Here is a 25,737-nt window from a genome sequence, read left to right as displayed (position 1 = left end):
CTTTACACCTAGCACTCTGAAGTTAAGCCTACTGCTCTGCCAAGCTACCAAGGGGATAAGCAGGGGTTAGCTGAGGGTGATTCTCTTTTACCCTGACTAGAGTGAGGGTCTTTGCTTGAACAGGGGGTAACCTGACTGTCAACCAAAGACACCATTTCTAACAGTTTGCTATAACCTGCTTTGCAGTGCTCCCGAATTTCAGGAGTAAGCCAGGAGAACACCAAGAGAACGCCTGGTTTCTTTCTGAAATTCATGAGTAAGGTAGGCATATTTTAAGAGTAAGTCATACTTTCCTACACCAATCTTTAAACTGGTCAAACTGTCAGACAACACCACACAGCTGAATGTGTGCATTGCATTGCATACTTGTGTATCTACATGGAACCTAAGGGCCCATTTCTCCACATTATGATGCCTGTGCCCTTATTTAATAGACTTTAATACTATATGGATTGATTGAAGACTTTTTAAAATATAAGCTGGCACAACCACCCTTTGTCAGTGGTAAACCAGTACAATGTATATCATTACAAGTAGCAAAGGCCTAGTCAGTGGCCAGGTGGCGTAGTTTTAGGTCAAACATGGATAGGGGACGTCCTTTCCATGCACCAACAGCACGACACAAACATCTTTGATACACTGATTGCCTATCTTCGAGAAGCAGAGATGCTAAATGCTAGGCACGTAATAAATGACAATCTGCATAAAATGTGCACCTGTATCTTGTGCGATAAACGTTTGCTAGTTGAAAAGAACCCCATAGCTGTTAATTGGAATGTCCCCCTTTGAGGTGACAAGTAGTATTCTTTTCAGTCATTCAGAGGCGGCTGACTGGAAAATATACATAACTGACCTAGGAGAGATTGTAAACAATGTGTGAGTGGATTGTGGAAATATCACTATTTAAAACCGAAAATGTAGCCCGAAAGGCCTACAAAAGAGCACAGGATAAAACAGTGCATGCACACTCATCTGTGAAGTAGCATGTCAGAAAACAAATTGCTACATCACTATAAAGTAAAGAGATTTTAGATAGCTACTAGACATAAACCACAATCGCAGAGGTATCAGGTTTTGGGTTAAACCCCAATTAGCAATCACATTCCCAGCAAAATAAATTGAGAAAATAAACGGCTTTCTTACCGGAGTCTCATGGAGAAGAACAAGCTTTGTTATACGCAGGTTAATTTGCACACCAAGACTTTTGTGCTGAAAAAGATTGAAAACCTAAAAATACAAAAAGACATATGAAGAGAAATATTTATTTTTATTATTCAAGGATTCTGACACACAAATAGTTTGCGTAATAAATATTCAAAATAAATGGTATATCCACAGGAGTATCGTAAATTTAGATTGTGAGGTGAAAGGAACCTTAGGTCGGTATAATAGCTAAGTTTACAATCCTGGCGGCTCTTGGGATGATGGTAATAGAAAGGAAAGCCATTTTGGCTCATTTCTATGTGCATCTTTAAAAGGTTTAAGGATGGGTAACGTTTCCAAAGCTCTAAAATGGTTGAGTCTGACTTCCATACAATAAGTGGATATGTACAATGTTTCACTGGATGTCTTGAGTCAAGTGAAATGTCTTGATCGTCGGATTTTTTTTTTACATTTAACTAGTTATCGTTTACTCTGAGGTATTTAAATATGTAAATATACTAAACAGAACATTCATATTCATAACCATATTGTCGTGCTTTACCTTAGTAGTACTAACCACAAATTTCAACAACTTCCTAAATTGTGAGGGTGCAAATTCCCTTTGTTTCCTAGGCAAGTCCACTGTCTCACGCTGTCAGTTTGCTATGCTTGCTAACAATACATTTCACCACTTTCAAATGCATTCTTGAATGTTGCTTCAACCACACCTGTAATCAAATACTTTTGCGCTTCATTATTTGCAGAGTGGTAGTTGGTAGTGGTAACAAGCAATGACAATGGCAAAATGCAGTGGCGTAGCCTGGGAGGTGCAGGGGGGGCCGGCCGCACTGGGCGCAACATCTTGGAAGAGACTCGAGTGCTAAAATCCACGGGTTAGGGGGCGCAAATTACTTGCCTTTCCCCGGGTTAGGGGGCGCAGCATTACTTGCCTTGCCCCGGGTGCTGACAACCCACGCTACGCCACTGGCAAAATGTCTAGTTTATTATGCCTATGGATGCAGAGAGTGCATGTTAAATCAAGGTAATTTGAAGAAACGAAAGTCGGTGTACATTGAAAGCACTCTTGCCTTCAACATATTGCTTGCTGTTTTTGTTTCTATATCAAATAAATGTTGAATACCAAGGAGGCCCTCATTATAGCCCTTCTTTAGTTTCTATGAGATAAAAAATGGCGGACTATATGAAGGTTTCCCTTACCACCTGAAATTCATATGACATAGTAATAAAAAGGACGGTTTTGAAGGCCAGGGTGGGGCGTTGGACAAGGAGTAAAAAGATCTAGCGATATCGAGGGTAAACGTTTGGCTAGACGATAAAGAAGTAACTGGCTACATAATCGCTAGTATTTGCCTTCAAAACACAATGTAGTGTCTAATATTACTTCAGAGTTATCAGCAGGGAACAGTAGAGGCAATGCTGGACCCAGAGCACTACGGCTAACAAAAGCAGAAGTATTGCAGCCCATTTAGGCTTTCACAACCTGAAGAAAGTATGGCATGGTGGCTTAATAAGATCAGCTAGTAAGTTAAGTCTGGGCATTTTATTATTTATTATACAGTTTTACAGCACTAGTGTAGCCTTGTGATTATTTGAAACAATTAAAAGGAAGTCTGGAAGTCATGGCTTTGAGGTTTCAGAATCTAGTCAATAAGAGGTAAGCCCCTGTCTGATAAATTCCAATCACTGCCACCAAAAATGTGTTTTCAGTTGTAGGAGGTGACTGAACAGTTAGCTCTTCAGGCCTTTTTTGAAATGTGGGTAATTTGCACATTGACCTACCTGAAACTTACCTGTGCCTGAACCTCGAACCAGGCCTGGTCCATGCGGACCCCACTTCAGTGAGGCTGAGGCTCCCATCCATGATCTCCTGCTGCTTCTCTCTTTCTCTCCCTTTCTATCTTGCTCTTTATCTTGGTTTCACCTTCTTTCTGCATCTCTGCATTGAGCTCTATCACTCTTACCTTTATACTTTTTTCATTTTTCTGTCTTTTTTGCAATTTTCTTTTGCACCTTTTCCCACTGTTTCTGCCTTTTGCCCTAGCTTTAACACGCTCCTTTGCATCTCTCCGCTTTTTGCCACTGTTTTTCTTTTGCATCTTTTCCCACTTTTGCATTACGCTCTGACATCTTTGCCTGCACCTGATAATTTGCATTGCTTTTCCTCTTACTACTGTTTGTTTTATGCGATTTTTCTACTTTTCACACGTTTGTTCCCTCTTTTTTGTTTGTTCGTTCGCCCTGTTTGGACTCTTTTTTTCCTATGTTTTTGCCTTGTTGTTTTTCCTCTTTTTGCCTCTTCCTCCCTCTCTCCTTATCTCTTGTTTCAGTTCTTTTTGTGCCCTTTCCCTCTGATGAGTCCTTCCTGCCTTTTTGTACCTTGCTCTCCTGCTTCCATCTGCTTGTGCTAGCCCCATCCAGCCCCACCTGCTATCCTCCTTCCAGACCTACATAATGACAGATACGGGACAATCACCCACAAAAAGCAAGCTCGTCAGCACCCGTCTATGGACAGCCCATGCCCAGTGCCAGGGGCCCTGTTACTCTTCCTCTCTAGCCGCGATCCCTAATGCTACTGTGCCGCTCAACTCTGCAACGTAGATATTGAAACACTTTCCCATCTCTGTGCCTACACCTTGTCCACCCACAAAAATGGCATGATTTCCTGTACCACTTGTTGCTTCAACTGCGGTCTGTCTCCTCCCCACCTCTTGCAGCAGAGCACCCTTGCAAACATTCCTCACACACCTCCACAGACAATGTACACCCCACACTGTCATGCTTCTTCTTCAACACTCACTCCCTCATCAAACATGCTGTTTTTATCTGGGACCTCCTGAAATAATTCTTCCTGGATCTCCTCTTCTTCCCCGAAATCTGGCTCACACTGACGTTGTCCCCTAACATCAATATGACTATCACCCATGGCTTCAAGATAACAAGCCAAGACATAACAAGAAAAACAGGAGGAGGCCTCCCCATTAAGAAAACATTAGCTGCTCCACAACCTCCATAAATTCCAAAATTCACCTGGAAAACCTGACCTTTACATTTTTAATTTCAAATCTCTAAAAAGAAACACCTTGGTTGGAGCCAACCACGATCGGCCATCAGAAACATAAGCTAATTTTGGAAACATTATCAAAGAATGTGTTGCTCCCATGATGCTCAAATCCAGCTCTTTGATCCTCTTAAGAGATCTCATCTTCTATCTGGATGTCCTCACAGACCCGAACACCACCAACCTCCAGGATGACCTGAATTTTTGGGGACTCACCCAATGTGTGGAGGTCTCCACTTACACCACATGACATCTCCTCAACCCCCCCTTACCAACTTCAACAACATAATGACATACCTCTGACATGGATGGATCACTCCCTGATTGGCTTCAATCTGACATCCCCTACGAATACAGAACTGCATCCTCCAGGGTCACTCAAAGAAACTGGAGCAGAATATCCGAGGTCCGGATTTCTGAACTAGAACCCAACTGCCCACAACTCCAAGACATCCTGACACAATTCATCACTCAATTCATCACCTGGATCACCTCCTGAACAGACTCCCTGGCCCCACTCAAAAACACCACCACCCCCAGACTCTTTAAGTGCCACAGCAAACATCTGAAATGCCACCAGAGCCACACACACATGATGATAGTGGCAGAAGAACAGTCAACTCAGGCCTCGTCACTACCTCCAGCATATCAAAAACACCAAGCGCTCAGTCTTGACTGCCCAAATCACAAAGCGCCAACAATGCCCTAGAAATCTTTGCAATTGTGGAAGACTAAACTTCCCTGCTGTCAGAGCCACCACAATCACTCCCTCTCTGCAACTAGCTCTCCTACTTCTTCTATGACAAAATAAGCAATATCTACAACAACTTTGCCAGCCAACTGGGCACATTCACCCCTGCCACCCTCCAACCCCATGAGATGATCCACCCCGGAATCAACCTGACTTGATGGTCCATGATATTTGTGACAGAAGCCTCCTCAACCATGTGAACCATCCGCTCAAGACCCCTTTGCACCCCTGTCTACACTTCATCTTCATCAGAGGATTCAACCCCATCCGTTCTACACTCAAAACAACCTTCAACATCTTCCTCACCTCTGCCACCTTCTTGGAGAACTGGAAGCACACTACTATTCTTCTCCTCCTAGAGAAACTCTTAGCAGGCTTGAAGATACTGGCTTACTAATGATCGATCTCCCTGCTTCCTTACACAGGGAAACCCCTAGAAAAACTATTTAACAGATGACGCTTTGACCACCTCAAAATAACCACATCCTTGAGCCCTCTCAATCAGGTTTCAGAGTCAACCACAACATTGAAACTGCCTTCATCCCCACCACCAATGACATTTGCATGATCAAGGACAGAGGAGATGCAGCGGCACTCTTTCTGCTTGAATTGTAACCACTTTTGACACCTTCTTCCACCCTATCCTCACTCAATGCTTCCATGACTCTGGAATAAGCGAACCTGTACTCTGATGGATCTGCTCCTTTCTCACTGGTCAGCGGGGCACCTTACACCTCTACGGCCACCATCCTGATCTTTGGAGTCACCCAGAGATCCTCCCTCAGCCCTTCACTCTTCATCATATGCAGGACTTCATTTGCCTGCATCATCAGATCCCACAGAATCAACATCATCCTGTATGTGGATGACATTCAACTCATCCATGCAAAGACATAGACCATCTTTGCCACCTACACGGTCAAAGTTGCCAACTGGTTGAAGGTCAACTGACTCAAGCTCAACTTTGACGAAACAGAAGTGGTATTTAACTAGGTCAGAACCCAACATATCTACTGGTGCCAGGATCACCCCCGCCCCCCAACTGGGTGATATGCACACCCTACAAATCTACTTAAAATAATATAACATAATATACATGCCTTCTGATTGAGATGTAATAGCACTTCCAGGCCATGTCAGTAGCAGGAATGTGCTACATAAATGATAATAAGAATCCCAACAAAGACAATGACAACACCTACCATAAACCCAACACAAGTTCCCACAAAAATATTGAACTAAAGCCTAGTCTTTGCTCACCATATTTAAAATAGTCAAGATGAACCTTCTGGTAGCATCGGAGCCGTGATAGGAAACCATAGATGGGTCAGCAACGACCACTGTCTCTATGTTATATTCCTGTGACAGTTTATGAGAGTATCGCTTTCCTCTTCCATGGTCTGATGCTTTTGAATTCTTTGATTTTCTTTTATCTACAACAGAAACATTTTATTAAACTGTTGAGTAGCCACTTGCTGTTATAGACACCTATGTACAATATAGCATTAGACAATACATTATTTAAGTTCACAAAAAGTATTAAACACTAACTGGATAAAATGTACATGGCTAAAATGTATACGCTCTTTAAGCTAACATTCTAATGGCCCTTTTCAATCAAAAATTAAGATAATGTCATCCATGGGCCACCTGGTTTAAGTGGCAATGTGGAAGGTAAAAACACTAATTAAACTGCTCAAGTTGACGTACTTAAGGAGCACTCGATTAAATTACTGATTTCCCACAAGTGCACTTACCGTAATCCAAGCAGTGCATATATAAGAGATGACTGCATGGACTAATCAGTTTTATAACATGCAGCTACAGCTTCAGATATGCCAGTTAAATTATACATTTTGAATGGTGTGCAGACCAATTCAGGTGGGGCATCACCATCCTAGGGCAGATAAACATAACATAACATGTATTATAGTTCACTTTAACCTTGTTACACAATTGCAATAATTATCAGGCTATTTTCCTTTATTCCATTTGGCTATATATGTCTTTATAGGTAGCATGCCAAATCAGAACTTCATTTATAAAGTTCACTGTGCTTCCGAGTGGATCTTATCTAAATGAGTCTCAAAACCCCCAATATAATTCCTTAATTCTTGTGGGTGTTCCAAAGGTAATAGTGAAAAGATCTTCGAATATAAGCTCCAAATCCAGCAACTTTAGGGTGTTGCACACGAGTCCACCATTGCACCCTGTTTGCACCAACACAAGATCCTTCCTCCATCAAAGATTTTAAATGTGTCTCTGCTTGCTGGATTTTATGCAAATGAACCAAAAACACATTTGGCATAAGTGCAATAATATCAGATGTGATATCAGAGATGGGTTTAAACGCCCACTTCCAGATAGAGAACAGTTATGGGGAAGTTGCTCTGGCTAGGCATAATAGGGACCTCAAGTAATGGTTCTTGATCTTTTGTGAAGCCGTAGGGCCTGATTTAGAACTTGGAACTTGGGTTACTCTGTCACAACAGTGATGGATATCCCATCCGCCGCAATCTAAATCCAATAGGCTAGAGAGGGATTTAGATTTTGACGAACGAGATATATGTTGCCATTGTGACTGAGAAACCTGTTGTTGAGTTCTAAATTGGACCCTTGGTGTCTTATATAATGCTAAGTTTTGGTCCCTTATATCAGTTCTGTAACTGTTTTGTTTCTCTATACATTGAATCTCCTACTTATTGACATGGCAAAGGTTTGTTTGCATCTGATAATAACAGCCCTAACCTGCTGTAAGGACAATGCTCCTTCTGCTCTATGTTTGCTCCAGGTCAACTTAATATTAAAACACATTCACAAATAATCAAACCGGTCCACTTGTCAAGTGGTTGTTTATTAAGTGAGAAGAAGCATTCAAATGTCGATTTGGGTTTAAAATCATAGTGTTAGTTTTTACTACATTTATTATCAGTTGTTTTTATGACAATAATCAACAAAACCTTCAATTAATATGTGTATGGAGAGTTTGGTCAAAGTGAGGAGGCCTGTATGATCTGCAATCAACAATATTGGAATTCTAGTATTGTCGAGTTTGGGTTTACTGAGATTCAGCTCATCGAAGTGTACACCAACATCGCTCAAAAGTAAAGCGAACATGAAAGGGGAAAAGGCACAACACTGGCACACACCTGGAGGCACCAAAAACTCTTTGGTATACTTTCCATTCGGGCCAAAGAGTGCCTTAGCCATAATATCTCTATGTAGCTTCTAAAAAATGAGTAGCTCAGTTCCAGTTGTTCAAGTACAAACCATAAATGGTATTCGAAGACTAGGTTAAAGGCATACTTTAGATCAATAAAAGTTCAACACAGCAGAGCTCCTCTAAACATTACATATTCAGTACAAAGTCTAAACAATCAATTTTCTTCATCAATTGTCTTGATACCTTGATGAAAGCCTGACTGATTATCAGTGAAAATGTTTTCCCGTTCAACCCAATTTTAAATTTGATTGAGAAGAACTCACCCATAAATGTTACTAGCCTCAAACAGCAGTGAGATAGGATGTTAATTACAAGTAACTGAGTGAGAACACTTCTTAGGTACCAGAACAAATATTGCAGTGTGCCGCAAGTACGGAGTTCCATCAAGCATCAAGACAGAGTTAGAAACATTAGTAAGTGCTGGGACACAAAAGATCGACCTTAAAAAGATCTTCTCACACAAAGTCTGGTCTAGGTATTGTGTTCGATTTTTGTGACATAGCATACTCTATCTCAGAGCCTGATTTACAGAGGGCAACTTACACTTTTGTGTAAGTTTAGGATTGTATGCTATTCACAAAGGGATTTACAAATAGTATCTTTATGCGTGAGGAGTCTCCACACATAAAAATATAGGTGGTGCACTTGCGAGTTGGCTGCTACCTTTGATGTCACAATGTTGATCTACACGTGACCATTTTGACATCATATTGTGTGAATTGTAAGTCGAACATGGTAGTGGCTGTATTGCCCGCCTTTCTCGAATTTGGGAAGAGACACGACTTTTCGACTTATCAAGGTCGTAGCTTTGCACGTGAGTCTGCGCATATGTATGCTTTTTTTATACATGACATACATTGGACTTATGGTATGTCCAGGGCATAGGATACTCGCTACATTCTGCATAAGTTTGGTTCATGCCTTTTCGCCGATGCCTTGAAAAAGTATTTTAGACGAAACACGTGTCAGCTGTTTGGCTGTTTTTTCCATTGGACTTACCGTTGTTTTGGTTTGAATCTCTTGCCAACGGATGAATAAAATCCTCATGATGCACCACATACTCGTGTTACGCGCTGATTCGCAAGCACAGTAAAGTTTTGGACTTCTTGGACTTTTCGGTGTGCCCCGGTGCATATTCTCTTCATATTGTGTGGACTTATAACAAGCTTATTGTAAAGTGGTGACCTAAAAAGTCCATTTCGAGATGCATTCACTGTAGGGTGGGGATGAAGTCTGTACGGTATAACCATATTAACTGAAATATCATCATTTATTTTTATTCCAGCTGTTTCCTTATGATGTTAGAGAATAGTTATCATTGAAACGATAATGAATTTCATAATGTATGTGCACTAAATGTCATATAATAATGCTGAAAAATGTAATTCCCCATCATATTTACTGACATTAACAAGTCATTTCACTTTTGCAATTTATTATAATGTAAAGATAAATAAGAATTATTATTGGCAATTTTATAATTGAGAAGCTTATCTGTTCTGATTAATCTGGAAAAAAATTGCCATTTAATTTTGCTTTAGTTTAGTTGTGTTAAGGCCTCCCAGGCCCCAGTTTCACAGAATGTGAAAAAGCTGTTTTCTTTTTGCTAATGTGTTATTTCTTTCAGATATTGTTCCCTTGAAATGTTAGTTTGGAAATAGATGTGCTATTTTACCCATAAAGAGCCTGAGAAATTAACCTTGAAGACTGTACATGGAGAATGTGAGGATTAGTTATATTCAGTATATTGCAAAGTCACACAGGACTCCAAGGGTGGACACCTTTCCAGGACATTCTTGGGAACTTGTATCGATATTACAGATGCCTGTCCTATGATGTGAAGTAATTGGACAATGAAATCTTCCGATCTATGTGACGTTACCAGTGGACAAATCATCATTTACTTTGGACATTAATTTATAGTTTTCAGATAGCTGGGGTAGCAGAGATCTTTGGACATTGAGAGGTACAGACTTTTTTGCCCTTTTTCCACACATCCCCAATGATTGCTGAGAGAACTTAGATTTTGCTTTGACCCATGAGAAGACTCTAGACCGAGATTCTGAGATGTTGACACCTTCCCTTTTTACTTACTTTTTGACAACTTTAGTTAGCTTCATTTTGCCCCAGATGGCATTTCTCCAACTAATTTTTGTGCTTTATTTTCTTTTTACTTTTTGTCCTCATGTTTTATAGTGCAGCACATGTCAATTAGTGACTAGTTTTCTTTGAAGGATTCCCATTGTTTAGTGAGCTGGTTAAATGATCTCAGTTTGCACTAATGCTTAGACAGGTTGAACAACTCTTATTTACTGAGCATCAAGTGTTATTGTTATTTTGTATAGCAGTGATTGAGTGCTTAGTTTGTTTAACGCTAATCAGATTGGGTTTTATTTCCAGAGGTTCGAACACCCAATGGTGTTGCTGTACCTCTACAGTCTGTATTTGAGAATTGTTTATATTAACCAGAGTATTTATTGGTAATAAAGCCCTTCACCTTTATTTTCGATTTGGGTTTTCATTGTGTGGCCAAATTGGTCATACCGTAAATTAAATGTTGACTGAATGAGATGTTAACCGCTCTTACCTCCTGATAGGGTGAAAAGATTTGTCGACCTCTTTAGAGCATAGCTGAAATGCTACGCCATAGGTGAGATTTGTATAAATTTAGGATTGTTTGCAATTCAAAAAGGGATTCATGAGTAGTATCTTTATGAGTGCAGAATCTTCGCACATAAGAAAATAGATTCTGCACTAGTAAAGGCACACCTTACGAATCCCTTTTAAATAGCAAACATTCCTAAACTTACAAAAAAGTATAAGTTTACCTTGGTGAATCGGGCCCTCAGTTTCTAATTTATTCAAGCTATTATGTTCAACAGAATTTTTCTTTGTGGACTTTGGACTTTCTAATCTCAGGGTTTTAGATTAGGTGAGTATAAAGCTTTAAAAAGTGCACTACCCATTCTTGTGCCTCAAATCTTAAAGCATAGAGCTTTGTAGAGGTACCAAGCCCCCAGGATATAGGTGTGCAGTGTTTTTCCCCTGCAGCAGCTTACTGACATTTTCTCAGATGGTTTGCTGCATTATACCCTTTTTATTATTTATGAAATATTATTTATTTTGCCTTAGCTCCACAAATGTTGTCTTCGTGTCCAGTGACTTTTGGCATTCTACAAGGCTTTCGTCTTGGGCCAGAATGGGTAATCAAACTAGATAACATACTGTGTGGCATTAATAATATTTCCATGTTTTTTAGTAGGTGTCAGGAGGAAGGAAGCCTTTGCTACAATTTACCACCTCTTCCATGTGTTCTACAATGTTTATAGTGTTTAGGACTGCTGATGAGGCTTTAAAGAGCTTTTTTGACAAGTAGCACACTACTCCAGACCACAAGATTAGTAGTTAGTAGGTCAGTACAATTTTGTTTGTTCATTAGTTCTTTTAGAATTGTGCTCTTGATTTATTGTATGTTTAGTAGAGTTTAGGTTAGGGATAGGGTGACAGGAGTGGATTTGAAGAAGCGACGCAGTGAGTTGTTTTTGGAAGTAATGGTTGTGTGTGTTAGTTGCATGATATGGCTACAATAGAGGGGTGAAAGACTGAGGATGTTTGGGGGTTCATATTATTCAGAGGTTAGGGATCATTCAGAGGAAGTAGGGATAGGAAGGATGGAAGCTACATTCAATGTATTGCCTCAATGCAATTGCCAAGGAGACACGGAAGGGGGATCCAGAGGGAGGGAGGGAGGCCTTAAGTGATCGTTATTGTAATCTGATATGCTGTCATAACAATGTCATGTTGATATGTCATTATTGCATCTGGATATTGTACAAATGCCAATAAAAATATGTTCAGAAAAAAAGCAATTGCCAAGGAATTTTAATTTTCCAACTCCATGTCATTGCCCTGCTATAGCAAGCTAGTTCGAGCTTGGAATGCATTTCTGTCAGCCCTATTAACCATGTCTGATTTTATGTTTACATTAGAAGTTGCGGCCATGAATGGATTATGATCACTATTAGGGAGCGATAATACCTACATGTCAAATAGTGTCTCCTAAGCTTCGGGGTTAATCATAATAAAGTCTATAAGGCTTGATTTCTTTCTTGGACTAAAAGTCATGTTTGCTCTGGTATCAGATGATGTGTGGCCATTAAGCAATCTTAAGCCACCTGATAGTATCATGGCCATCAAATATTTCATCAGCCCTTTGTTCCTTTGAGTACAATTTCTATCAACTTTTGAACCACCAGCCCCCAGAAAGGATCTTCTTTAGTTAATACACTCTTGTGAGTAGTTTTGTCCAGCGAAACATTAAAGTCGCCAAAAATTAATATTCTAGGGGTTGATAGGCTGCTAAAATCAGATGTGATTTCTAAATTCAACTACTTAAAGCAAGTAGAATGGACTCTGCGCTAACTTTATCTCAAGGGGAAATATACACATTCTTTCTGGCAACCAGTTCCTCTGTGGCATTGACTCTAATTAGTCTAATGTGGTTTATATTATGACACAAGGGCTGTTCATTCACTTGCAATTTTTAGGTGCCTCAAGTAGTAGCTGTGCCAGATGGGACTTTAACTTCTGGGACATAATTGGCAGTGTACCCATATCAATAGTAGCCCAAGTCTCTTGCAAACAACAGATACATTTCTGTCTAATAAATGCCTGTCTATATTTTTTTTCCAGAACGTTGTTAGAAAATTCCACAGTAGTGCTTACCTTGAGTCTGCAGTAGGTTCCTGGGTCTTGCCATCTGGGGATTTTCCCTGCCATTGCACTGACTGACAGGATGTTTTGAGATGATGTACGACAGGACATACTCAACTATTTTGTCTTTAATGAGTGATTGGTGGCTTGTGATGAAGCAGAAATTTTAGTACCGTCCCTCAGGCCACAATGATCATCTATATGTGACAGTGTATGCCTTATTGTAGAAAACTGGGTTCTGGTTGCAGTACCCCCCCACTTTTTGCCTGTTTTGTTGTGCAACTTTGACTGAAGTACACTGGGTCCCCCCTAACCAGGTCCCCAGTGCCATTGTCCCCTCACTAAAACAACAAACCTGGTCATTTCATCCTCAAGAGCTCAGGCCCTTTAGCACCTCTGTAAGTACCTAGTAAATGGTACCCCTGGTACCTAGCGCATGGGTACTGAAGAGGGCCCCTAAGAGCTGCAGCACAACTTTTGCAATTCTAAGGGACCCAGCACCAACCTCATGTAGACTGCCATTGCAAGCTTTGTGATAAGATGCTCCCTAAAAGTGAAAACACAACATGGTACACACTTGAGTACCATGCCTTCTATGCACTACTTGTAATATTTGTAAGTCATCCCTACAGCAGGCCTTTTAGCCCTAAGCAGGGTGCATTATATTACCAGTGAGGGCATTTATACATGAGCAGATATGCCCTTACTAAGTCATTTTAAACACATGTACCACACACTGGTCAATACGGGTTCCCCAGCTACATGTGGCTTCTCTGAAGATAGGGATGTTTGGTATCAAACATCTCATATTAATAAGCCCTCACTGATTCCAGGACCTACCAACTGCTGGTGAGCTCACTGAGCAGTTCTGGCCAGTCTGCCACCAACAGACGAGAATCTAACCCTCCACGGCGAGAGCCTCCACTCTCAGGGGGTCAGAAACAAACGCCTGTCTGGGCTGGGGTGTGGAACACCCCTCCCCAAAGGGTGGTCTGCATTCCAAGGCCCACCACCTTTAGTATGCAGATCTGGCATTCCTCAGAGGAAGATGCCAACCTCCTGCCCTATCTAGCACCTAGACAGGAGGGAAAATTACCTATGTAGGAGGCATGTTAAATTTCCAGACTGGGAACACCCGTAGGGTGACCAGCCTGAAGTGGACATGACTTAGGGATTTCCACCATCTTGAGTGTGGTGAAATGTAGGAACTCTGGACAGGGTGGTGCCCATTCCCCACAGGAAATGATTATCTAGGGGTGTAGAGACTCCAGGGGCGCGTAGTCCACTCCTGTTAATGCCCTCTAAATTGAGTATTTAGGGGACCCCGATACCAGACCCACAGATCTTCACTGGACACAAGGAGTGGACAAGAAGCCTGCTGAACCAGAGAACTGAGGAGCAGGACTGATTTGGTGCCAACCCTGACAGCCTGCCTGTTACACCCGACCCTCGAGGAGCAACTGACCTGTCTTTTCCCTGAAGCCTCCAAGAAACTGAAAGAGTTGCCAGTGCATCGCAAATCAGCAAGAAGACCTTCCTGGGAGTAGAGGAGCTGCTCCCCTGCAGGCATCCAAGAAAGAACTGTGTGGACTGGGACCACTAGTAAACTGACGCCAGACATCACTACTGCACTTAACCTAAGCCGAAGTGGGCCAATGGTGTCAGCTTGGTCCCCAGGCCCACCAGAGACAAAGTTCACCTTGAGTGCACCCACTGGGGACTTCCTGACCGCGTCTTCATCCTATACCTGCCGACCCCCCTGCAACTGTGAGTGACCAGGAGACAAAGACCTGACTGCTCAGAACACCCCTGCACCAGTCCGCCCCGGACTGAGGAGAAGAAGACCAGTCTTGTAAGACCTAAACCCACTTGTTGACTTGGTCGGACTGGACCCCGAGTCCATGCCTGAAGACTGTTTATGCAGGCCCCATCTGCAACCACAAGGAGCTCCAGCACTGGACCAGACTCCAAAAGACACTACTGCACCGAGTTTCACAGCCCAAGAAGTGAACTGATGGTGTCCCCACGTGCCAGAGGACATCAAGGGTCGAGCCCCCCGGTGGGTTCACCCGGCCCTTGTAGCAAGTTTGTGATTGGACTATTTCCCATTAAAGTGAAAGGGACACCCAACGCCGTAACACACCTCTGCACCCAGATGCACCAAAGCCTCCCAAGGCGACCTGTTGGTGTGGCCTTGGACCCAGCCCCATGCTCACCTAAAGTCCTAGAGAACAGTCCTGTAAGTTGCTGTGAAGTGTCTGAATGCAATACATGATTTTCACCCACTGGATAACATTACTGTGCCCAAAAATTGCACAGTGCCAACTTTTAAAAACAGTAAAAATTTCTATCTCCAAAAGTACCCACATGACTCCGATGATCTTGGGATCTAAATTTATATAAAAGTATGTGTTGTTTTTATAAATTAGTGTTGGATTTCTTTATTGAGTGTGTGTCTCACTTACTGTCTGAGTGTGTGCCTTACATGCTTAGCACTACCCTCTGATATGCCTAACTGCTTGACCTCACTACCCAAAAATAGAGTACTTGGGATGTCATTTGTGCCTCTGTGATACCTCTGGGGATTTCTCGGACTCTTTGCGCAGTGTACCTCATTTGGTCCAGCTTCCTACACTTATGTGATCCACAATACTATTAGTTGAGTTGCAAAGCGGTGCACTGAAAAGCTATAGTGATATGCATTCACTCTAGGAGAAAAGTTTAGATCTATATGGCATAGCATTTTAACTCTGTTTAGCAAATTAATTTTGTCATTATGTTACATTTCATGATGAAAACTAATAACATACACTACAATGATAATAGATTTTACATGAGAAGTCTTTTAGAGGTGATGTGCAAATGTAGAAATTGCAGTAATATGTTATAGATCTTTTGTTTCAAAATGCATAATAACATGAACCAGTCTGGTAGTTATTAATATTGAGTTATGGGTTAAGATGCTAAATGTGTATTAAATGGATAAAAGAATGTGATGTTTTAATTCACTTGCATTAGCCTGCAAGGCTCTGCTTCATGACCGTACAGAAAATGCTTAGTCATTCTTGCTAATGTGAACCTTTCTTTCAGATTTTGTTCTCACAAGAAAGCTATCTTGGTAATAGATGTTTCATTTTTTACGTATAGAGAGTTTATGAATTTGGCCATCAATTTGGAACATTCGGATCTGTGGACTGGCATCATATATAAATGTATCAGAGCTGCATGGATAAGACCAGATGGAATATCTTCTATCTATTGGTAATGGGAACATTCAGCAGTGTTGCAGCCTGTGCCACATCTTCTGTGTCATATGGAGTGATGAATTGACAAATTATCTTGCCCTATGAGCTTTAATATGCCGTTCCCCAATTGTACTTTGATCAGATTCAGAATTTACCCACTCTTCGCTGTATGCTCAACTCCTTGGGCTTTGAGAGGTACAGGCCTTTCTGCCCTTGCCCTTTTAAAATACTTTGCTTAGATTTAGAGATTTTTCCCTCAACCCAGAGAAAAATACTCTTGACAGAGCTTCTGAAATACTGAAGCCTTCCATTTTATCTACATTTTACCCACTTTAGTTAGTAACCTGTTATGCCAGATTTCCTTTTTCCAAATTCTTTTTGTCCTTTTTGTGTTTTTTGCTTTTTGCACACATGTGTTTAGCCCAGCACATGTAAATCCTTGATTTGGTAATCTCCAAGGTTTCCCATGCTCTAATTAGCTAAATGTAAATTACTTTAAATTGCATTGATGCTTGTGAGAACTGAACAACACTTGTTTTCTGTATATCAGGTGATTCTTCTGATGTTCTGTATTGTTTTTGTTGAATGTTTAGTTGTGCTAATGTTCGTTTGTTAAAATCTCTTCCATTGCCTAGGTAAATGCTTGGTGATATGTGTATCTTTATAACTTTGTTTTGAGAGTTGTCTACATGAGTTTGAATTTGTAATAAAACTCCTTAACTTTATTTCAGATTGGGCTTTTGCTTGTATGGCTACATTGGTCATACTGTTGTATTTGAATATAATTTGCTGTGAAATATAATGATTTTTCCTCCACAGCCTTATTCTGGGTCCAAAGATTCATTGACCCTGTTTAAGCATTATCCTGTGAAGGAGAAATGCTTCATCAAATCTGGTAGCAGGGTAGTGGTTAGCCCCATGAGGGAGTAGGTGAGTTAGGCATACCTCTGTAGTGAGGTACTTGCCATGACATGTCATCAACAGTACTAATAGTTCTCCTGGAGTGAGTGTGAGTTTAATTGCTATTAAGTGAATCTTGAGTGTACATGGAGGATCTGTATTGACCAGAGTGATAGTTGCTGATCAAGTCTCATTCGTTGAGAAGTTGTGAAGGCCATAGTCGAAAAGTGTATCTCTGTACTGTTTGAAGTGTCTGAGTACCCTATCCTGTTGGTTTACTTTTGCTTGCAATATTTTGCATTAGGGTGTGTGATTGTTTGAGAGACATTTGTGAAGCGAATCTGTTTCTGAAAGGAGTGAGTTTGACGTCATTGTGTGTCACACTGGTATAGATCTGTTGCTGTGAAGCCGGGCTGGTATTGGTGGACAGTGTCATGTTGCTATTGGTTGAGAACTCTGAAAAGAGAATTGTGGGATTGAAGTTACTTCCTGATTTGAACAAAAAGTTTCTTGCGATTTATTGAATTTGATTGAAATGAAGTTCTTTAGAGCTTTGAAATGTGCATTGAGGGTAGATGTATTGAGTTACTAGTCGAAAGTACTTAGCACCTGAATGGACATATTTTGCTGCCAATGAATGGGAGAAGGAATTTGCAACCTTTTACTTTATCAATTCAAATCCATTTCAATATCCTTGAGTTTGTGATTGCGTTGGAACTGAACTTTGAAATCTCTTTGCCTCTTGATGAACAAAGACATTACGTTTTTAACGTGATTAAGAACTGTGCCTTTATTGGAGACATTTGAATTTTTAGAAGCCTTTTTGCTAATAGAGAGAACTCTTGATGAGCTTTCTAGAAGATCAAGGAACTTTCTGTGAATAATTTGCATTTTTAAAAAAAAAGACTTTTTGTTATTTGCTTTGCTCGCTATTAAAATAGACTGAAAAGAGACGGTGATATATTAAAGCACTTTCACTTTATTTTTTGTATTTTTGATTTTGAATTTGGATTTTTGGTCTGAAATTAGAGAACTCATGGAGTATACCGTAAATAAAAGGAGTAAGCTTAGGTACATATATGTAGGATTATTACTAATGATAGTCATAATGATTATATTATTGCTAGTTGGATTACGTTTTCCCACTCCTAGTAATTCAGAAAAGGTTAAATCTACAAGTGCCCCAAGACTTTCAAGTCCAAAATTGAATCAAAAATCATTGTTCAATGAGAAGACATTACAAGCAGATGGATCCAAAGGTGATTTGTCTACAAATGTTTATTATAAATGATTGAATAACTATGTAAATACAATGGAGGTTAGAGTCTTTTATGTATGCATACAGTTGCCATCATCAGTTAGTGAGGGAATCACTTACCAAAGTATCCCCTTAACCTATGGAATTTCCTGTAGCCTGCTGTTAATACTTTTGTATTAGCAAGGATATTATCAATATTATTATTCAAATTATGACCTTGTTTTCTCAATTATCCTGATCATGAAACATTTCAGCAGCACTGCAGAAGCGCAAACATTGACACAGTAGGAGGTTTCTTTGAACCTACCTTGGCATTTAGTACAGTTTTTGCCCATAGAAACAATTTGACCTATATATTGACCCCAGTAGAAAAGGAATTAATTGGACAAGTTGAAGAAAGAAGAAGGGCAATGAAAAAAGCTAAAGCATGAAATAGAATAGATTACCAAATTGGGGAAGAGAAGGAAAGAGAAGGAGGTCATTCAGTAGCTGGAAATCAAGGATTTTTAGCAATAGATTGGCAACATATAGGGAAATTATGTGTATATAGACCCAAATCAAAGATTGACACAATTTGTGTGAATGTAGACATGTGTTTTTTGATTTTTATGTTAGGAGGAAAAGACCCCGCCATACTAGTTGTTTATTTTATTTTATAAGCTGCCAAGAGGTTGGGCCAGTGTAAAAAAAAAATGACGTTAGCCGGGTGGGGTTGGCGATATGGAAGAAGGAGGTTTTGCACATAAAAATGACATTAGGTAGGTTAGAGTTAAAAAATGACTCTAACCAGCATAGCATCATTTTTTGATGCAAAACCATCCATACCACATGACTCCTGTCTTAGAAGAGACAGGAGTCATGCCCACCACCCCAATGGCCAGCACAGGGGACCAGTGTTCTCTGGGCATGGCCATTGCACCCAGTGCCATTTTGTGGGGGCCCATTTCAGGGCCCCCAAAGGCACTTTAAAAAATGAAATACAATAAAATACTTACCTGTACTTACCTATACCTAACTGGGATGGGTCCCCCATCCTCCGCTGTCCCTCTGGTGTGGGTGGGATTGTCCCTGGGGACTGGGGAGGGCACCTGTGGGCTAATTCCATGGTGTTCCACCATGGAAATAGGCCCACAGGTCCCTTAACACCTGTCCTGACCCACGCGTTAAATAATGGTGCAAAGAAAGCTTTGCACCATTATTTGACCCCTCCTCCCTCCGTGCGTGATAAATGATAAATATGGCCCTAAGGCCATAGAGTCATTTTTTGCACTGGAATGCCTACCTTGCATCTCATTGACGCAAGGTAGGTTTCCACATCCAAAAAATTACTTTAACTCCATAACTTTGGTGCTAGATGGGTCTAGTGCCAAAGTATAAATATGGAGTTAGTTTTGCACCAAATTTGCGTAAAACGATTTAGGCAAATTTGGCGCATAACAAGTATAAATATGCCTCATAGTGTTTTAACTCAATGTTTAATTAATTAATTCATCATTATGTTATAATGCATGAATAAAACAAGTGTGCACTAAAAGGATAATAGATGTCACATGAGAAGTCTTTTAAAGGTGATGTGCGAATGTAGAAATTGCAGTAGTATGTTATAGCTGTCTGAAAGAGTTAACAGGACCTTTTTGTTTTTAAATAAATTATAATATGAACAAGTCTGGAAGCTTACTAGTATTGAGTTATGGTTTAGGATGCTAAATGTGTATTAAATACATAGATGAATGTGATGTTTTAATTCACTTGTATTACCTTAAGTGAAGCCATCAAGGCCCTGCTTCCTGACTGTGAAGAAAATGTTTTGTCCTTCTTGTGAACGTGAACCTTTCTTTCGGTTTTAATTCTCATGAGAAAGCTAGGTTGGTAATAGATGTTTTACTGTTTTACATATGGAGAGTTTGTGAATTTGCTTTGAATCCAGAACCTTCGGAACTGTGGACTGGCAACATATATAATTGTATCAAAGTCACATGGATGGGACCAGATGGAATAGTTCCTACCTGTTGGTAATGGGAACTTTCTGCAATGTTACAGCCTGTTTTGCATGTTCAATTTCTATTGGATGTTCCATTTTCTGCATCATATGGAGTGATGGATTGCCAAATAATCTTGCCCTATGAACTTTAAAAAAACTGTTCCCTAGTTGGACTTTGATGAGATTCAGAACTTCCTCACTCTACGCTGCTTGCTGAACCCCTAGGACTTTGAGAGGTATAGTCCTCTATGCCCTTGCCCTTTTGAAATTCTTTGCTGAGATTTAGAGATTTTTCCCTTGACCCAAAGAAGAAGACTCTTGTAAGAGCTTCTGAAATGCTGACGCCTTCCATTTTTATCTACTTTTTGCCCACTCCAGTTAGTAACCTGTTATCCCAGATTTCCTTTTTCAAAATTATTTTTGGCCTTTTAGTGTTTTCTGCCTTTTTGCCCACATGTGTTTAGCCCAGCACATGTTAATCCTTGATTTGCTAATCTGTAAGGTTTCCCTTGCCCAAGCCAGCTAAACGTAGAAGACTTTAAATTGCCTTTATGCTTTTAAGAACAGCACTTGTTTTCTGTATGTCAAGTGGTTCTTCTGATATTCTGTAGTATTTTTGTTAAATTACTCCACTGAGTCAAATCATGTTGAGTAGCACCACTCGCGTTGTCAGCAGTTGGTCCAATGGGATCTGTGGTGAATAGGGGATAGTGGGGCACGGCTCTTGCAAAATCTGGCACCAACCTGTGCATGCTACCATCATCCAGTTAGAGACTCTTCGAGGAAGACAGACTCGATCCAATAGCCAGGTGTACACACTCATGTCGCCGAGTCTAGCTTGAACAGGCATCTGTTCAGCACTTGGTGTTCTACCCAACTATTGCATCACCCACTGGAGCTGCGCCACTGCATGGTACAGTTAAAAATTAGGTGCCCCCATCCCCCCTTTCATGAGTGAATTCTGCGCTAGGAGCAAAGCCACTTGTCAGTGGCCTGTCCGCACATCAAAGTCAATACCAGCCTCTCCAATTCCTGAAAAACACCCTCTGTGGAGTATAATTGGCAGAGCAGCAAAAAATACAATAATAGTGGAAGCAGCAACATCTTGGCCACAGCTACTTGCCCTAATTGGGTTAAGAGAAGTGAACACCAAAAAGAGAGTGAGCCCCGCACTGAGTGCACCACATGATCCACATTGCCCTCTTTGAGGGCCCTCTCAATGTGATAAATTTGCACACCAAGGTACTTAATTGTGTTGTAGTACCATTTGAGCCAGTGTTCCGATGAGGTAGTCATCTGGGGTTCAGGAATCAGGGCAGGGGATACACACACAATTTAGGCCAGTTTACTCGTCAGCCCGAGACAGCACCAAAGTCGTTGAGTAGTTGCATCAAGTCTGGCAGCAAAGAACTCACATCACCCAGATGACAGGCAAGCGGCTCCATGGCAGTCCCGAAAAGCAAGGGTGATAATGGACACCCTCGCCTGTGCAGATCCACCTCAGAAACCCTGCTCCAAATCCCATGAACTGCAGTGCAGAGGGCTTTCTCTATGTCAAGCGATACCACAACCCTGTCTTGTGCCTCCAGGGGCATATCATGTATGATCTGTATGAGCTGCTTTATGTTAATGAAGGTGCTGTGATCAGGTATAAATCCAGACTGAGCATCGGGAACCAACATCCCAACTACTGGGAGAAGTCTGTTGGACAATATTTTTCAGAGGATTTTAGAGTCAAGATTAAGATGGGACAGTGGATGGTATGATCTGACATCTAGTGGATCTCACCTCAGTTTTGGGCAGAACCGCTATCAAACCTTCATGCTGTGAGTCTAGAAACTGGCCATAACTTGGCATCCTCAAACACCTCCGAGAGGGGTTGGTTGAGTAGGGCTGAAAATGTGGCATAGTATTCCACTGGCAGCCCCTCTTTGCCCTGAGTCTTATTGAGTCCTCTGGGCCACTGCTGCCCTCACCTCCTTGAGTAGAATGGATTCACCCAATTCGGCTTTGTGAATCGGGGAAAGGCGCAGCAAAGGAATCCCATCAATAAAGTTAGACAGCTGGATGATGGAGGAAGCATTTACCATACCATATAAAGTGCCGTAGTAGTCACAAAAGACACTGTTGATGTCAGTCTACGTAGAGGCCAGTGAGCCATCATCACACCATAGAGCACTAATTGGGACAGGCTGTCAGTCCTCCTTGACCAACCATGCTGGAACCTACTCGATCTGTCCCCCTCTCCATGCAGCGTAGTCAGTCGGTGCTTGTAGTCATAATGATTTTATCTGGTCTCAGCATTTTTAAGTTGCTCATGCAGACTACGGAGACACTCTAATCCTTTCTCATGGGCAGCCACCGCTCTCTCCAAAGGGAGCAAGTCCCTCTCCACCATGAGCAGTTCATCCTGTAGTGTCCATCGGACACTCCAGGTGGCTGCTGCACAGCGACCCCACAACACCAACTTGTGGGCATCCCATGCAGTGGCCCTAAGGGGTGAGATCCTTTGTCAAATTGAAAATACTGAAAGATGCAAGTACTAAGGCCCTCGCAAAAGGAAGGGTCTGACAAAGCATCAGCCTGGAAATGCCAGGTAGGAATTTGCATGTGATGTCTGCGCTATTGGAGAGTAACCTGCAGCTGGCAGTGGTCCAATCAGTGGTCCCTGTTGGCTGCTACAGAGAATCAGATCTAGTCTGGTATGAAGGTCATGAACCACTGAATAAAATGAATATTCACGATCCGTCGGATGGCCTAGATGCCACACATCATACAGTCGGCTCTGCATCAGCCATGCATGGAAGTGTTGTGATGTCTAAGCTCGTATCGCACCCCAAGGGGGGCTGTAGAGCTGTCCCAGAGCACATCCTATACACAATTAAAGTCCCCCCCAGAGGAGAGGTGCCACTGGGTCACAGAAAAGGGTTGGAGTGAGTGCCTCAAAAAATTCTGTTTGGTTAGAATTGGGTGCATAAATCCCTACAAGTGCTAGCTGCTTCCCTTCTCGTTGGCCCTCCAGTATCACGTATCTACCCCCAGCATCTGTATGATGTCTGCCCACTGCGTATGAAAACTCCTAGTGCTAAACGTACGAGCACACCACAGGCAAACGCCACTGAAGATCTGCCAAATGGCTGCCCCCTCCATTTGGCCCGAACCTTTTGAAGTTCTACGGCCATAAGGTGCATTTCCTGCAGTACGGCAATGTGTGTGGGAAATAAGGTTTCAGGTATGCATAAATTAGATAGCGTTTGCTTAGGTTTGACATACCGTGCACAATTTATGTCAAACCATTATTGAGGAGAGTATGTGCCCCCTTGGTGTATCGTTTATCATTAAAACCTGTGGGCCAAACATAAAGCTGTAGGCACATGGTGGTCCAGGATTCGTGTGTACAGTGTATGGGCATTGGATAAAACTCTCTCCCCCCTGTCCACGTGTATACCATGAGGGTCGACATATATTCAATAGCTGCCTAAAAACAAACCTACAACAATAAACATAACATAACATAAAAACCCCCACCTCAGGTACCCGGTAAGTTCCTGGTCAATTCGTCCTTAACAGAAACCTCAAAACAGCAACATTATACATTGGGCAAAACATGTCCACTTTGGAGACTTCCTCTGTGGGGCGTGAATAATTAACAACTGTGGGGGTGATTCTAACCCTGGCGGTCGGTGTTAAAGCGGCGGCCAACCCGCCAACAGGCTGGCGGTAAAAAATATGGAATTCTGACCCTGGCGGGAACGGCCAACACAGACAGCCACTTTAACACTCTGCCCGCCACGGCAGTACAAACAAACAGCGCGGCGGTCACCGCCAACAGCCAGGCGGCAGACAATGTACCGCCCACACTATCACAACTCATCAATCCGCCACCTTTTCCGGGGCGGGAGCACCGCCGATAAAAACACGGCGGAAACAGACTACGAACGGGAAAACGCTCACCACTACGCACTCCAGGAGGAAGGAGGACAGCATGGAACCCAAATTAAACATCCTACCTGCTCTTGTCTACCTTCTCATCTACCACGAGTACGAAGTCCGGCGCAGACGACAACGGTGAGTACTGCACCTACGACACATGGGAGGGGGGAGGACGAAAGGTTACGGGCACACACATATGCGACCCCCCCCCCCCAACTATGTACACACCAATGCAGAGCAACAAGTCACAGTGACACCACCCAAACACCCCTGAAAAATGCTAGGACATAATCAAATTTGGAATAAATATTTATGTACCAAAAAGCTCCTGAAAATTATCGTACAACCATGAAAGATATTCACAAGAAAACAAATGACATACACATCAGTGTATAACTGAAGTAACAAGTCCTGCACATCCTACGAATTCATCATGTCCGTGGGCCAAAGTTTTGAGAAACAAGGGCAAAGCCCACACAGGAGACCTGAGTCCTTTGGAGAGAACACTGCAGGGGCATCAGATGTAAAAACTACAGGCACCTCAGGGGGAAGGGAAGGGGGGGGCCCCACAGCCACATGAGTCCACGACGCCAGATCCACGAGGAGCCACCATGCCCACTGGACCATCCTGGGGAGTGCAAAGCCACAGTCTCTCAATGTCTCTACAGTGGGTGGGCTGCCCACTGGACCATCCTGGGGAGTGCAAAGCCACAGTCTCTCAATGTCTCTACAGTGGGTGGGCTGCCCACTGGACCATCCTGGGGAGTGCAAAGCCACAGTCTCTCAATGTCTCTACAGTGGGTGGGCTGCCCACTGTACCATCCTGGGGAGTGCAAAGCCACAGTCTCTCAATGTCTCTACAGTGGGTGGGCTGCCCACTGTACCATCCTGGGGAGTGCAAAGCCACAGTCTCTCAATGTCTCTACAGTGGGTGGGCTGCCCACTGTACCATCCTGGGGAGTGCAAAGCCACAGTCCATCAGGTGGATGACAGTCTCCACTGGTCAAGGAGGAGGCATGGTGGGCACAGTGAACCATAAACAGTGATTGAGACGGCGGTGCCCAGCGGAGCGGTGTTTGAGAAGAAGGGCCCAGCGGAGCGGTGCTTCAGACGGCGGGGCCCAGCGGAGCGGTGCTTGAGAAGAAGGGCCCAGTGGAGCGGTGCTTGAGACGGCGGGGCCCAGCGGAGCGGTGCTTGAGAAGAAGGGCCCAGCGGAGCGGTGCTTGAGACGGCGGGGCCCAGCGGAGCGGTGCTTGAGAAGAAGGGCCCAGCGGAGCGGTGCTTGAGATGAAGGGCCCAGCGGAGCGGTGCTTGACAGGAAGGGCCCAGCAGAGCGGTGCTTGAGACGGCGGGACCCAGCGGAGCGGTGCTTGAGAAGAAGGGCCCAGCGGAGCGGTGCTTGACAGGAAGGGCCCAGCGGAGCGGTGCTTGAGACGGCGGGGCCCAGCGGAGCGGTGCTTGACAGGAAGGGCCCAGCGGAGCGGTGCTTGAGACGGCGGGGCCCAGCGGAG

At 42.5% G+C, this 25,737-nt stretch overlaps 1 protein-coding gene across 2 annotated transcripts in view; it reads right to left on the bottom strand.

Annotated features, from left to right (window-relative positions):
• Positions 1-25,737, bottom strand: part of ADAMTS19 (ADAM metallopeptidase with thrombospondin type 1 motif 19) — a 1,141,020-nt gene that overhangs the window by 859,560 nt on the left and 255,723 nt on the right. For both annotated transcript variants that reach the window (XM_069227292.1, XM_069227293.1), the window contains exons 4-5: positions 6,234-6,406; positions 1,144-1,227 (exon numbers count right to left, since the gene is read on the bottom strand). In XM_069227292.1, the coding sequence (XP_069083393.1) occupies positions 1,144-1,227; positions 6,234-6,406 (257 nt within the window). The remainder of the gene's footprint in view (positions 1-1,143; positions 1,228-6,233; positions 6,407-25,737) is intronic.

This window comes from Pleurodeles waltl, chromosome 1_1, assembly GCF_031143425.1.
Source record: "Pleurodeles waltl isolate 20211129_DDA chromosome 1_1, aPleWal1.hap1.20221129, whole genome shotgun sequence".
In the NCBI taxonomy this organism is placed as follows: Eukaryota; Metazoa; Chordata; class Amphibia; order Caudata; family Salamandridae; genus Pleurodeles; species Pleurodeles waltl.
Note: the sequence above shows the minus strand (reverse complement) of the source record. Positions and strands in the feature narration are given on the sequence as shown.